General features: G+C 34.5%; 2 protein-coding genes across 11 annotated transcripts in view; one reads left to right on the forward strand and one right to left on the reverse strand.

Moving 5' to 3' along the window:
• The window catches only part of CCDC88A (coiled-coil domain containing 88A), a 103169-nt gene extending 96075 nt beyond the window's left edge, over positions 1 to 7094 (forward strand). For 7 of the 10 annotated variants that reach the window (XM_072937718.1, XM_031675678.2, XM_006217724.4 and 4 more), the window contains 4 exons: positions 465 to 724; positions 920 to 1382; positions 5483 to 5582; positions 6094 to 7094. In XM_072937718.1, coding sequence (XP_072793819.1) covers positions 465 to 724; positions 920 to 1382; positions 5483 to 5547 — 788 coding nt within the window. In that variant the 3' untranslated portion in view covers positions 5548 to 5582; positions 6094 to 7094. Of the gene's footprint in view, positions 1 to 464; positions 725 to 919; positions 2811 to 5482; positions 5583 to 6093 lie in introns of those variants that run through there. The other 3 variants (XM_072937717.1, XM_072937714.1, XM_031675670.2) reach the window with 3 other exon arrangements.
• Positions 7095 to 11152: 4058 nt separating this feature from the next.
• Positions 11153 to 12815, reverse strand: LOC102528338 (prolyl-tRNA synthetase associated domain-containing protein 1). The gene is made up of 2 exons (XM_006217722.4): positions 12654 to 12815; positions 11153 to 11601 (listed from the first exon to the last, which is right to left on the reverse strand). Exons 1-2 carry the CDS (start codon positions 12735 to 12737, stop codon positions 11176 to 11178), a joined length of 510 nt encoding a protein of 169 aa, XP_006217784.1. The 5' UTR covers positions 12738 to 12815; the 3' UTR covers positions 11153 to 11175.
• Positions 12816 to 12853: the final 38 nt, after the last annotated feature.

Here is a 12853-nt window from a genome sequence, read left to right on the forward strand (position 1 = left end):
TAAAGACCTCATGGGAAGTCAAAGAATTAGAATTTTTAGCACTTAGAAGAGTTCGTGGTTTAAGATTCTTAATTTAAAATTTATATCATGCTTTGTTCTAAACTGTGAAGTGTTTTACAGTTATTTGAACCTGAATTTTTTAAATACATTATTCACTTATTTATTTACTCATCAAATACATTGTGTGCTTGCTTTATATGTTTAGGTTCTGGGTATGGTGGTGAAAGCATATCTTTGCCGTCATGGAGCTTATTGTATTTGTCAATTTGACAAATAAGGAAGCAGGCTATGGTAGACAGTTGTTAGACTGATGAAAGATTAACATGGGTTACTAAGCATTTCTAAATAAAGTTTTGAAAGTCAGTTTGGCTATTCATAAAAATCCAGTCAACAAATATCAATACTTACACAATTTTAATTTTATTTCTATTATTGAACTCTTAACACATCATTTACTCCAAAAGCAGGTGCAGTTAATATCCAAAGCAGGCCACAGAGCCACAGCAGTGGAGAATTTAGCCTGCTTCATGAGCATGAGGCTTGGTCCAGCAGTGGCAGCAGTCCAATCCAGTACTTGAAAAGACAAGCCAGATCAAGTCCATTGCTCCAGCACAAGACAGTAGAGAGTCGTGCACATCACAAGATCAAAACTGGCTCCCCTGGAAGTGAAGTTGTTACTCTACAACAGTTTTTGGAAGAAAGCAACAAGCTTACCTCAATACAGGTTAGTTTTATACATGGTGACCTTAATTTAGACAGACACTACAAGTTAAATTTCTATGGTTGAACTTAAGAGAGCTTTTTTTTTTTGAGTTAAGGAGTGTTTAGAGACACTAGCAATTTTTTATTGTACCATCTTACATAGCAGGAAAATAAAAGCACAGCTGTATTTGTTAATCTGCTGCTTTTTTTTAAACAGATAAAGCCCTCAAGTCAAGAGAATCTTTTAGATGAAGTAATGAAAAGCTTGTCTGTCTCTTCTGACTTTTTGGGAAAAAACAAACCAGTTAGCTGTGGTCTGGCCAGGTCAGTAAGTGGAAAAACCCCAGGAGACTTCTATGATAGACGGACAACTAAGCCTGAACAATTTGTGAGACCTGGTCCTCAAAAGACTGAAGATACCTTTTTCATTAGTTCTTCAGGAAAATCTACACTAGGCACTCAAGGAAAGATAAAATTAGTAAAAGAAACTTCTCTTTCACGACAATCAAAAGATAGTAATCCTTATGCCACTTTACCTCGTGCAAGCAGTGTGATCTCTACTGCTGAAGGAACTACTCGAAGGACAAGCATCCATGATTTTTTGAGCAAGGACAGCAGACTACCTATGTCAGTTGATCCACCACCAGCTACTGCTGATAGCAACATCACTGCAGCATCTAGTGAGTACCGTTTACACCAGTGGTCCTCTCCTACACTTCACAGTCCCACATATGCTGTGGGTTCTCAAGCACAAAATGATTCAGACAAGCCCGAGTCTCTATATGCGCAGGCTAGAAACTCAAAAACAGGAAAGTCACATTTTCTAAACCAAACTTTTGCCACTATTAAGATATCTAAGGATATATTTGGAATATCAGCTAAAGATAGCGTAGGGTCCTTTACTGTGGCTCATCCATCTCAGCCATTTTTATCCCTGAATACAGAATTAGTTAGTAACATAAGTGGGTTACCTCCCAGGCCAGTCACCAGAGTAACTGACCAGGCTTCAGCCTCTTTGAATAAAGTTGCACAGAAAGATAATGAACAGTTTTTTGGTAATCAGAATCATAGTAACAGCAACCCACAGTCTTCTGTAGATAGCAGTAATCTTACCACTCCTGCATGCCTCTATCCAGATGACACAGAAGCTGCATTGTTGGTTTCTGAGGATAATCAAACTGTTTGGTATGAATATGGTTGTGTGTGATCAAAACTGCACAGTGATGATGTCATATGATATGCATTATGCTTCTCTAATTTGATTCGAAAAGCTGCTGTTGAAAACTATCATTTAGCTAGGTTTATATTTTTATTTTTAAACTGGCATAATGTTCAAGTGTACATTATGGCATGTATATAAATGTGATTGTGTAACCACAACAAAGCTTGCATGAAATATTAATTGCATTGTACATTTTCTGCATGACTTTAAAAACCTTAACAATAATGCTTCTCTTTGACACTTCTTGTCATCTAGTGAAAGATCATTACTTTGATATCTAGAAGCATGTTAAAATGGTTGCATGCTATAATTACCAAGGAGACATTTCCATGACATATTTACTTTGTTACTTCCAAAAAACAATGCTCATTTTCTCCCTCCCTCTTTTGCTCCCCTTTCCTGCTCTCCCTCCCTCTCCTCCTCTCCTTTCTTTTTTTCCCAGAATGTGCACTTCATATTGCACATGTACAGTGATAGTAAGGAAAATATTTTTAAAAGATGTCATTTTCTTTTGCCATTTAATTATACCTTCTGCCCTGTTTTCTTTTCAAAGAAATAGTTAATAATTCAACACTTTATGTAGCAAATATTAACTACTGCCCATATTTATAAAATTGTTGAGATTTAAAGCTTTGTTAATATTCATATATTTAGTGTAATTCTTTTTTATAAAAAGAAACATCAAATTTAAATGTGACTGATACAGTGACTAGGAGCATTTGTATTCTATTTCTTCTCTGCACTTTTCTTCATCTGATAAATATAAGAGCTCAAGTACTATCTTTCCTTCAAGATTACTTTTTTACTTGGAATCAGTTAATAGTTTTTTCAGTTCTTCTTTTATATAGAGCCAAAGAGAAATAAAGCAAATCATGCTCAATGTGTTGGAAATTTGCATTTTTACGTCTGTTCAAAAAGGGTAGCAAGTTTACAAAGTTGTGAAGACGGTTACTTACATAATTCTGTAATTCATTTATTATTATTATTATTATTATACATGTCTGTCCTTAAAACAATTTTCTAAAATGAGTACACTGAGCTAAAATAAAATGTAAAATTAGTATTTGTAACAATTTAAACAAACAAGTATGTTTTTAGTAGAACAGATTTTAGAACTAAGAATAAATGTAAACTCTTAGCTAGAAAATAATTATAAAAGATAGAGAAAATATTTGCTAACTCTGACTCATGTCATAAACTTTAAAATTATCTTGCTGTGGTCACAGAATCAGTTTACTTTGAATCTCTAACTCCCAGAATAAAACAAACAAAAAAAACAAACCCATAACCCTAATTCACTTACTTCCAGAGAAGTATAGCTTAGCTCTGTCTCTGGAATGTTTTTACCATCTTTTTTTTTCATTGCATCTATTTTTTTCTTTTTCTTTTTTTTTCTTAGTTCAAGTATAGTCAATTATAATGTGTCAATCTCCAGTTTTTGCCATCTTGATTCAGCCTAAATATTACTGACAGTAACTCAGACTGGCATCTAAAAGAAATGATTTGAAATGTAACTTTACACATGGGGAGGAAATTGTTATTTTATACATGTTGTTATGCTAAATTATTATTGTTATTAATTGGGCTAAAGAAAACAAAATGTACAGAGAAATCTTTGCTCAATGCAATTTATAGCCATAGTAAATTAAGCTATCCTCTTGTACTTATACAAGAGGGCTAGGCCTGTTCCATTTATTTCTTTGACCCTACTTTTTTTCTTATAGCCAGCTCTTACTGAAAATGGTTCTAGTGCAGGTAATCAGATGAACATAATCAGAAATTTTTCATATTTTTTAGTACCATCTTAAAATATATCTTACACATGAATATATGAATACATCAGTCTGTTTTATTGTTAGTTGTTTTAGTTAGTCCTAACATTTCAAATGTTTTTGGGAAGCCTTTTCTTTTTTCAAAACTTAATGGTAAATATAGGTGGGATTGGATGGGGCCATATGTGGTACAGATGTAATTTTTTTCCACATTGAGTCAAGGATTATTTCACAACCATTTCAACCTTTTAGATATTATAAATCTAGCCTTAAGCTTTAAGTTTAAAATATTAACTTTATGCAGAATATACTGAGAAATCATATGCTATTATAGCAAAAACTGTGATTATTTTACAAATAGACCTATAGGAAAGAAGTATTTCTAACTCAAGTGGCTATAGTTATACATACAGCATGTTTACAAAAAGAACTTAATACTGTGCATGTAAGACAGATAGATACATACCATGTCCACATGTCTTAAAGACTGGCTGAGAAGACTTAGACTTCCTCCATAAACTGTCACTAGCTGTAGAGTCATAACATTTACCCAAACACTAGTTTCTTTCCTATGTTTCTTGATAGCACTTGGGATCCATTAGCAGTAGGAAGAATCTTATAAATAATATAGCACCAGCATTTCCCAAACTTTAAAAAAATCAACATAATATTTTCTATAAATGAAATCTTACAAAGATGCCCTGATTTAAAAAAAAATTTTTTGAGATAAAAGTGAAGCAACTCTGACTCAGTTGAGCAGCTGCACTTTTTTCCTCTAAGATATCTCCATAAATATCCCACGTCTTTGTATCGTATTACAGGCATACCTCGTTTATTGCATCTTGCTTTATTGTATTTCGCTTAAAGTTTGTGGCAACCCTGTATCAAGCAAGTCTGTCTGTCAGTGCAATTTTCCCAACAGCATTTGCTCACTTCATGTTTGTCACATTTTGGTAATTCTCAAAATGTTTCAGACATTCTCATTATATTTGTTATGGTGATCAGTGATCTTTGATGTTAGTATTGCAAAAAGATTGACTCACTGAAGGGCTCAGATGATGGTTAGTACTTCTTAGCATTAAGTATTTTTACTTAAGATATGTACATTGTTTGTAGACATAATGCTATTGCACACTTAATAGACTGTAGTGGGAACATAATTTTTATATGCAATGGGATACTTAAAATTCACGTGACTTGCTTTATTGCAATATTCACTTTATTGAAGTGCTCTAAAACCAAACCTGCAGTATCTCCGAGGTATGCCTGTATTAGTACCCTAATTTTAGATGAAATTGAATAGCTTTCATATTCCTGGCTTAGGTTTCTAGAAATTATACCCTTATTATTTGTGATATTGTAAGTTAATTTTGTTCTGCATCAAGTCCCCTTTGATCAAAGCAGTTTTTGCTATTACAGTGTAAGTAGGTATTTTATTTCACTATAAAATCTCCAGCCCTGGTTTTCTTAGTAAATAATACAAGTATTTCATTGTGGGTGTTTCTGCAGGCGCATGCAAGGTTATTTTTTACTTTAAAACTAGATGTGACCAATTAGTAAATAAACATAGTAAGTAAACCTATCTGACACTGAAAGGGCATAAATATATTATTTATAGCTTTTAAAATATAAGAATCAGTCTTTAAGTAATGAGATTCTATCAGATTAGTAACATTTCAGAGTTAGATTCCTTCTCTTTGCCCTACTGAGTAAGAGCTTCTCATCTTCATGAATTGTGTTATGTTTAACCTTTGATTAAATAACATGAAATGCTTTTCTCCTGCAGATGTGGACAAAGTACAAGAAAGCAGAAATTCAAAAAGCAGGTCTAGGGAGCAACAAAGCTCCTAATTCTATTACCCACTACATGACAAGTGGGCCAAGTGGTGAGTTTCTTGCTTAAAATGTAAATGAGATTAGTCTCATTTATACAAACTAACTGCATTAAGTATAAGAACAAGTGCACATTGCATTAACAGATGTAAATATTGCTTGCTTAATTCATGACTTTCTGTCTTACTTACTAGTCAAGATTAGTTGATTCCCAAAAGTTTTTGCCTGTCAGTGCAGGAAACCAACCTTTAAAAATTATTTTTTTCCCCTTAAGTTCAATTTTGTTTTACTAATGAATGTTTTAGAAATTGCTTTTTCAGTTTGAAGTGTTTTTGTGTTAGGAATACAACTTCTGCAGTGTTCATGATAATTGAGAATAAACTAAATGCCTTTTCTGTGAAGAGCCACTTAAAAGTTGTCTCTGACTTTCTGTCACTTTCTTATTCCTATAGAAATATCTGGTGCATGCTGTTCTTTTAGTGGCTGCTCTGTATTTTATATCTCTCTTATCTTCATGCTTTTCTTATATTTTCTTTCTTCTTTCTACCTTCCAACTAAATACAGAGAGAAAAGTATCCTTCAGTTTCTCAGTATGAAGCCTTTATTTCTGAAGTAACAAGACACCCAACTATAGGAATCATTTTTTAAAAATCTATAAGGAGACTTTAAACAATCCTTCGTGACTAGAGCAGGCAACAAATACAAACCTTCATTCCTTCCTTGAATCAAGGAGCACTACTGGAGTCAACTGCCAAAATTTTTAGAAGGTTTTGTGACTTACTATATGTTTTACTGTTAAGCTCCACTGAATAAAGGATGTTCTCTCACTAAGGACCAAGTGTTTTAAAGTTTCAAGAAGTACTCCAAGAACAGTCTACTTCTTTACTTATTTGTTTATGAATTCATCCATGTTTGCTTAATGCTTCTGCTAAGTATTAGCCAAAATCTAGCCATTTATATTTAGTTGTGTAAATTTAAATTAAATGCTGTAGTATGTTGTGGAATGTACTATATGTCAAGATACAGAGAACATTGTTTTGGCATGTCAGAGCCTTATTTGGTTAGTAGACTGCATGTGTTGATATTCTTTTTTTTTTTAAGTCAATTATTTTGATGTATTGCAAAAGAAATTTGCTTTATGAGATAACTGAAAAATCCATAGTGAGATAGGAGTTATAAAAAATTTACAGTAATATTAATCTTTCTATATTCCCCATTAAGCAACACTAAGCAATTCACACTGGATCCAAGGTAATTAAAGTGTTTTTTCGAAACATTTTTTAGTAAGGTGGTTTTCTAGCAAATGGCATTCCCAAGATAAAGCTGTTGGGTTTTAACTCATTTCCCTTCTTTAGTATTGGGTTATGTATGTGTGTTTGTTTTTTTAACTTGAGAGCTGACTGTTGCTTAAGAAGTTTTCTTATGGCAAAAATACTGTAAATAATTTAGTATGATCTGCATTTTGCCAGGAGCTCATTTATTAGTAAGGTTATCACTTATTAATAAGAACTTTTCTGTTTTTGTCCTTTATAATATTACATTAAAGTTGGTAACTGTTACTAGTACTTTTCAAATATTTGTATGCATTTGTTACCTTAAACATTTGAAAGAAGCACAAAAAAGTAAATTTAGTTAACCCAGGGAAACATCCATTTTTTTGTAGTTCCAATTTTGTATCACAGTTTTATTTTCTTATGAAATCAAAAAATGCATTGATACTATAATATTTAATGCAAGTTCATTATCTGACATAAATATCAGAATAATCTTAAAGGTCTGAAATGAGAAAGATACTGACTTTTTTATTTTAATTAACAGTATACTTCTTAGGCTCTCATTACCAGCTCTAAAAACCTTTTTGGAATAATCCCATAGTGTGTCATTTCTGAACTGTGTGTTTCATCACTAACTTAGTAGCCATGAGAAATCTCTCCCTTTCTCTTCCCACACCTTTCTGTCTCTCTCTCTTTTTGGTATCCATTAACAGTGTTATGTTCATAGTCTACTTCCACAAAGACCATTAATGAAAAGAAATACAGCATGTACAATTGAAAAGAAACTGAAGTGGAAGTTAGAGAACCTGGACTTAATTAATGCCACCATTAACTTAGGTTTTGCCACCTAATAATGTTGTAAAGTTAAATCACTTTTAAACCCTTGGATGAAAGGTGCTATATAAATGTAAATACAAAGGATTCTTACAAAATACAAATATTGCACAACAGACATATTTAAAACCTATTCTCTAGACTTTGAAACATCTTTCTCCATCATGACTCCCTAGATTCAAGTATCAGATTGATAATGGGCATTGTGGCAGTCTAGAGACACTTGCATGTAAAAAATGTAAATTCATTTCTAGGTGAATAAATTGAAAGTAAATATAGAAATTATGTTTTAGGCAAATACAGTAAGTGGGTAACTTAGAGTTTTATTAACTAGCATCTAATTTGCACAACTAGGACACACCCCAGGACATTTACTGTAAGTTAAAATTTAATGCGCAGAAGGTGGCCCATTGAGGGGAATGATATCACAGCTTGACCTCTCCAGGACAGTAATATCCTATAATAGAGAAACTGCTGACTGAAGCAGCACGTTATTGCTTCAAACAGAAAATGCTTAAGGGCAGCCTATAAAGTACTGAATCTGAGTAGGCTGTCCCTGAGAAAATACAGCAGGACAACCATGGAAACATTTGAAACTGCAAAAGTAGGAATATTCTTAATTATATTCATTGCCTTTTTCATACCATTTCAAGAAAGGACTAGATAACCACATGAATATTTGACTTTCTCCAAAAGATACTGTCAGAAGCAAAATTTGTACGAAGTCACACATTTCCCTTATATAGACGACTTCTGCCAAACATAGTATACCCAACTAGAAAATAACTGGAGCCACTTTCCTGACTGGGGTCTGACATGCTTTTAATTAACTGGCTCTATTCTAAATCAATACCTAAACCCCTAGGAAATTGAAGAATTTAAGTACAGGGTAATAGCGTCAACCCAGACCTCCAATAAAGTGCTTCAGATCTGGCAATGTGGAAATGTATGGTCTAAGCTTTTGAACTGGTGGTTACCAAAGAGTTCACAAACAGGTTTGTATGTAGCACCTTTCATGCGAGGCATGGTAAGAGCCTTTATAAAAATCACTGTGCATATTACAGAATTGCAGCCACCTCACAAATGAAGTATTACAGCCTGCACTGTCTTAACAGTTTTATGTCAGGAAGTGAAAAAGATACTGTACCAAATCTGGAGTTACAATGAGGAGTAATAATGTATGCTAAATGACTTGTATTTTAAGTTACTTTTGAGAAAATTGGTGAATTTTTGTGTTTTCTTTTCTGCTACACTTAGTCCTGAGATGTATTTTTTCTTTAAGCATTGAATGAATAATACAAAAGGACCCATTTTATAATATAAACCTTGATGTACATGTTGAGACATTTGGACAACAATGAAAATGCCTTAAAAGGAATGCATATGGATAAAGCTGCACTTACAACACCCTTTAACAAAATCTGGTTTTAAATTGTCTTTTTCTTTTCTACTAAGGGTTCTCTCTTTCAATATTTGCCATTGTACTTAAAACTGTTATTAAATACCAAATCAAATAATATAAAAGCTGTAACATTTCCTTTAAAAGTAATGCTACTGAGAGATTTGGAGTTGAATGGCAAAACGTTTATTACTTGGCTATACGTAATATAAGCAACATTTCATAACAGAAAAATCCAGTTCATAACAAAATAGACACCATTGGTTGATTTGTCTTTTTTAAAACATTCATTATTTTCATTTTAGTTTTTAACTTTATTTCTCCTAAAAAAACTAAGCTGGTTTAATATTCACTTGTCAAACTGATATAAAAAAAAAACAAAGAGGGGGTATTTATAGCAAGTGGCTAGCAATCACACATATATTTTAGTCAAGTATTCTCTTTCCCGTTGTCCTGGAAAACTTATTTTCAGAAATAACTCATAATCTTATTTAGATGATTCTGTCCTAATCATTTTAGGATGAGTATTGGAGGTTTTGGAAAGAAAAAGTCGGGGAACCTATCAGCTTTCTCAATCCCAAAATATGTTTAAATACAGTAATAGATTGTACAGATCAGTCTCTCATTTTGATTTGTAGACTTTGGGAGGCAGACTGTTAGAGATGGCAACCAGCCTCGTGTCCTTGGGCAGGTTGGACCTTCTGGGCCTATTTTCACCACGTGAGGAAGGTAGTTAGACCAGTTATCTGAGGTCCTCAGTGTGTTTGATTCTATTCATTAAGCCTTCATTTTATGTGCAAAGCAACCTAAAATTTCGTCTTAGAGATACAGTACAGAGTAGGTAAAAACTAACATGGCACCTCAGAACAAGGTTATCATTTATGGGAAATATTTCTAACTCATCTCTTAAAACCACTCTATTATTTTATGAAAATTCTGCTGAGCAGACTTGCAGTTTTTAATCATATATATCCAAAAATGGCAAGTTTTTACTTTTATTTTGCCTTTCAGTAACACAAATTGGTACAAATTAAGTACAGTATCTCTACCAGATGCAAATTATTTTTTGAGTGTTTAACTTTAGGAAAATAATGGTTATTTCACAGATAATTCCATTTGATTGTACTGGAGGAAATGAGAATTTTCTTGAAACCTCAGCTATTTTTTGTAGCTTAGTCTAGTCAGACCCTCAACTAGGGTTTTGTTTAAGTGAGGTGAAAAAATATGTCAATTTTCCTCATTCTGTTTTTGAACTACCTTCTATATGGCAATGACAATACATAATCCCGGGTTTTTATACTGTTTTAGACTCCATAGTTGAAAGGGGATGAGAAAAATTTAATATAGCCTAGAGGACAGAAGAAACTTTTTCAAGTGTGTTTACACGTCTACCCTCTAAACAAAAAAGACTAAGGAAATCCTTCTTAATAGCCTATGCATATTCTGCTGAGTTTTAAATTGTAACTTCATCAGTATAATGATTATGATGTAACATTTTCCATCTCTACTTGAATGTTTTTCTAGATTAAAATTTTCTAAAAATATAATTTAATAAAAGCTAATTAGCTTATTTTTCACTGAAAAAAAAAATCACTAGTTTAAAAACAAACAGTAATAGGATTGATTTACCCTTGCCCTCATGTTTGTTTTCATTATCTTGCTGGGGAGTTTTTATTCCTTAATCCTCATTCCCCAAAGATAATCACTATCAACAACTTAATATATTCCCATATTCCTCTAGATTTTTTGCCCTGTATGTACACTATCATATGTATAATTTTATATATGCTGTTTTTGCAACTTGTGTTTTTAAGTATTATAAACACCTTACATAAGATGTAAAATAGATGTAACCAATCTTAGTTTTGATGTTAATTTATTCTTAATTGTTGAAGGCATTCCTGTAATGTGTAATTATCATGGGGGTTGGAAGGGTGGAATCTGAGTTGACTAAAGCTATTACCTTAATACATCGTTCTAAAAACAACTCCTTTAAGAGGAAATATTCTTCCTAAAATCATTTTAGGTAATTACCAAACCAAGGTGTTACATGTATCTTACCACTTTTTTTGCTTTTTATAAATTACAAGTAAGAAAAACAACTTTCAGAAATAAATGTATTCTAAACATCAATTAGTTTTAATCAAAATTTAGTATTATGGGATCATGTCCTGTCTTCTTCACAAATGTGAGAAAGTCTTCAGGGCTCAATCCCATGGTCGCAGCATTAGTCATTGGATGAAAGTACACCTTTTCATGTCCACCATCCAAAAAAGCAGAATCCAAAACAAATTTCACATCTCCATCATCACAGAAGAGTGCCAGCGGTGTGGCACAACCTTGGCCAACTTTTAGTTTTTCTAGCATGGCTGTTTCATCAGCAAACCGCAGATTTCCACTCCCAACACCTAACTGCTTGGCAAGATCATTCAAATTAATTTGTCTATCATGAAGAACTGTCACCAGCCAATAGCCTTTTTTCTTTTTGTCTTTAAGAAATAAGTTCTTACTGTGTGCTCCTTTCAAATGTTGGATATGAGGCATCATTTCTTCAACTGTAAACACCTGTAAAATATGAGAAAATTTGAAATAATACACACACACACACACACACACATTTTGCTTGCTGTGTGAAAACAGCATGGTAGTACTCAGTGCCCCGAATTTTAGTGGGAGAGACCATTCCCAACCCACTGCTAAAACCCTATCTCATCTCAGGACCTCAAGTAGTTTCTCTTAGGCCAGTTCTCTATTCCAATGTGCTGGCCAAGCCCTCACATTCCTAAAATGCTCTTTTTCCTTTAAACTTTTTGTAAGGTTTATAGCAGCCCAGACTCCTTTTCCTTGGCATTACACATTACATCCAGACCATGTGACAACCTCCACTCTACAGATAACCAGTAGGATGAGAGGGCAGGGGATGAGACCGTGGACTACTGTATAAAAAACACCAGAAAAGGTGCCAATATGCACAGTAAAAAAGGAGTGTGGACTGGGGGTGAGTGGGGGAGACACAAAATGATAGTTTTTATGTATTTCTCTACCCTCTTAAGGTCACCTCTATATTTAGCTAATTATCATTAGCTAATACCCAAGCCTTGGGCAAAAAATTCTGTCCCTGAACCACTCAGGTTACAACATATTGGCCACATGAGACATTGCAGAAAATCTTCCCGTCAATGCACCAAACCAAGTTAAAAAAATACCAAACTTTCTAATCTTGCTGTCCCGTATGCACGACGCCTGATAACATCGTAGCCACTGCAAACACGGCTTACTGCTTGGCAACTTTACAAATAAAGTGGATACACTGACCGACATCCCACACCAGCTTAAGATGCACAAGTTCTCGATATGTTGCACCAGGTCTTAACATAAAATATCAAGTCACTCCAAAAGTAAAAACGAGTTTTTTTCACTATTACATCAGAGTCCCAAGTGGAGAGGCCTTTCGTGCTGCGTTCAGGGCCCTTTCGTACTCTGGATCCCGGGAAATGCCTTAGAACAACGTTTCTGCGGTACATTACCCCTGGGACATCTGTCTTGGCGGCTTCGCCCGACAGACTCTGCAGCAGAGCCCAACCCTTCCCGGGGCTGTCCCAGGGGCAGCGCCTCACCTCCGGGTGCTCCACGACCTCCGTGCGGATGGCCAGGGCGCTGAGCCGCTGCTCCAGCGCCGCCCGCAACTCGACGCCCGCCATGCTGCCGTCGTGGCGGTGCCGAGAGACCTGGCGGAGCAACTGGGCGTGGCCTCCCGCCGCCCGGGCGTCGGCCGGCCGAGACGGAAGTGCCTGGAGGAACTAGGGGCGGCGCCGGA

This window comes from Vicugna pacos, chromosome 15 (genome assembly GCF_048564905.1).
Source record: "Vicugna pacos chromosome 15, VicPac4, whole genome shotgun sequence".
NCBI lineage: Eukaryota > Metazoa > Chordata > Mammalia > Artiodactyla > Camelidae > Vicugna > Vicugna pacos.

Excerpts from the sequence above, each read along its gene's own strand:
- LOC102528338 (XM_006217722.4), bottom strand. The coding sequence starts at position 12,737 with ATGGCGGGCGTCGAGTTGCGGGCGGCGCTGGAGCAGCGGCTCAGCGCC. Across the intron at positions 11,602-12,653 it reads AGGTCGTGGAGCACCCGGAG|GTGTTTACAGTTGAAGAAAT; the intron begins GTGAGGCGCTGC and ends CATATTTTACAG.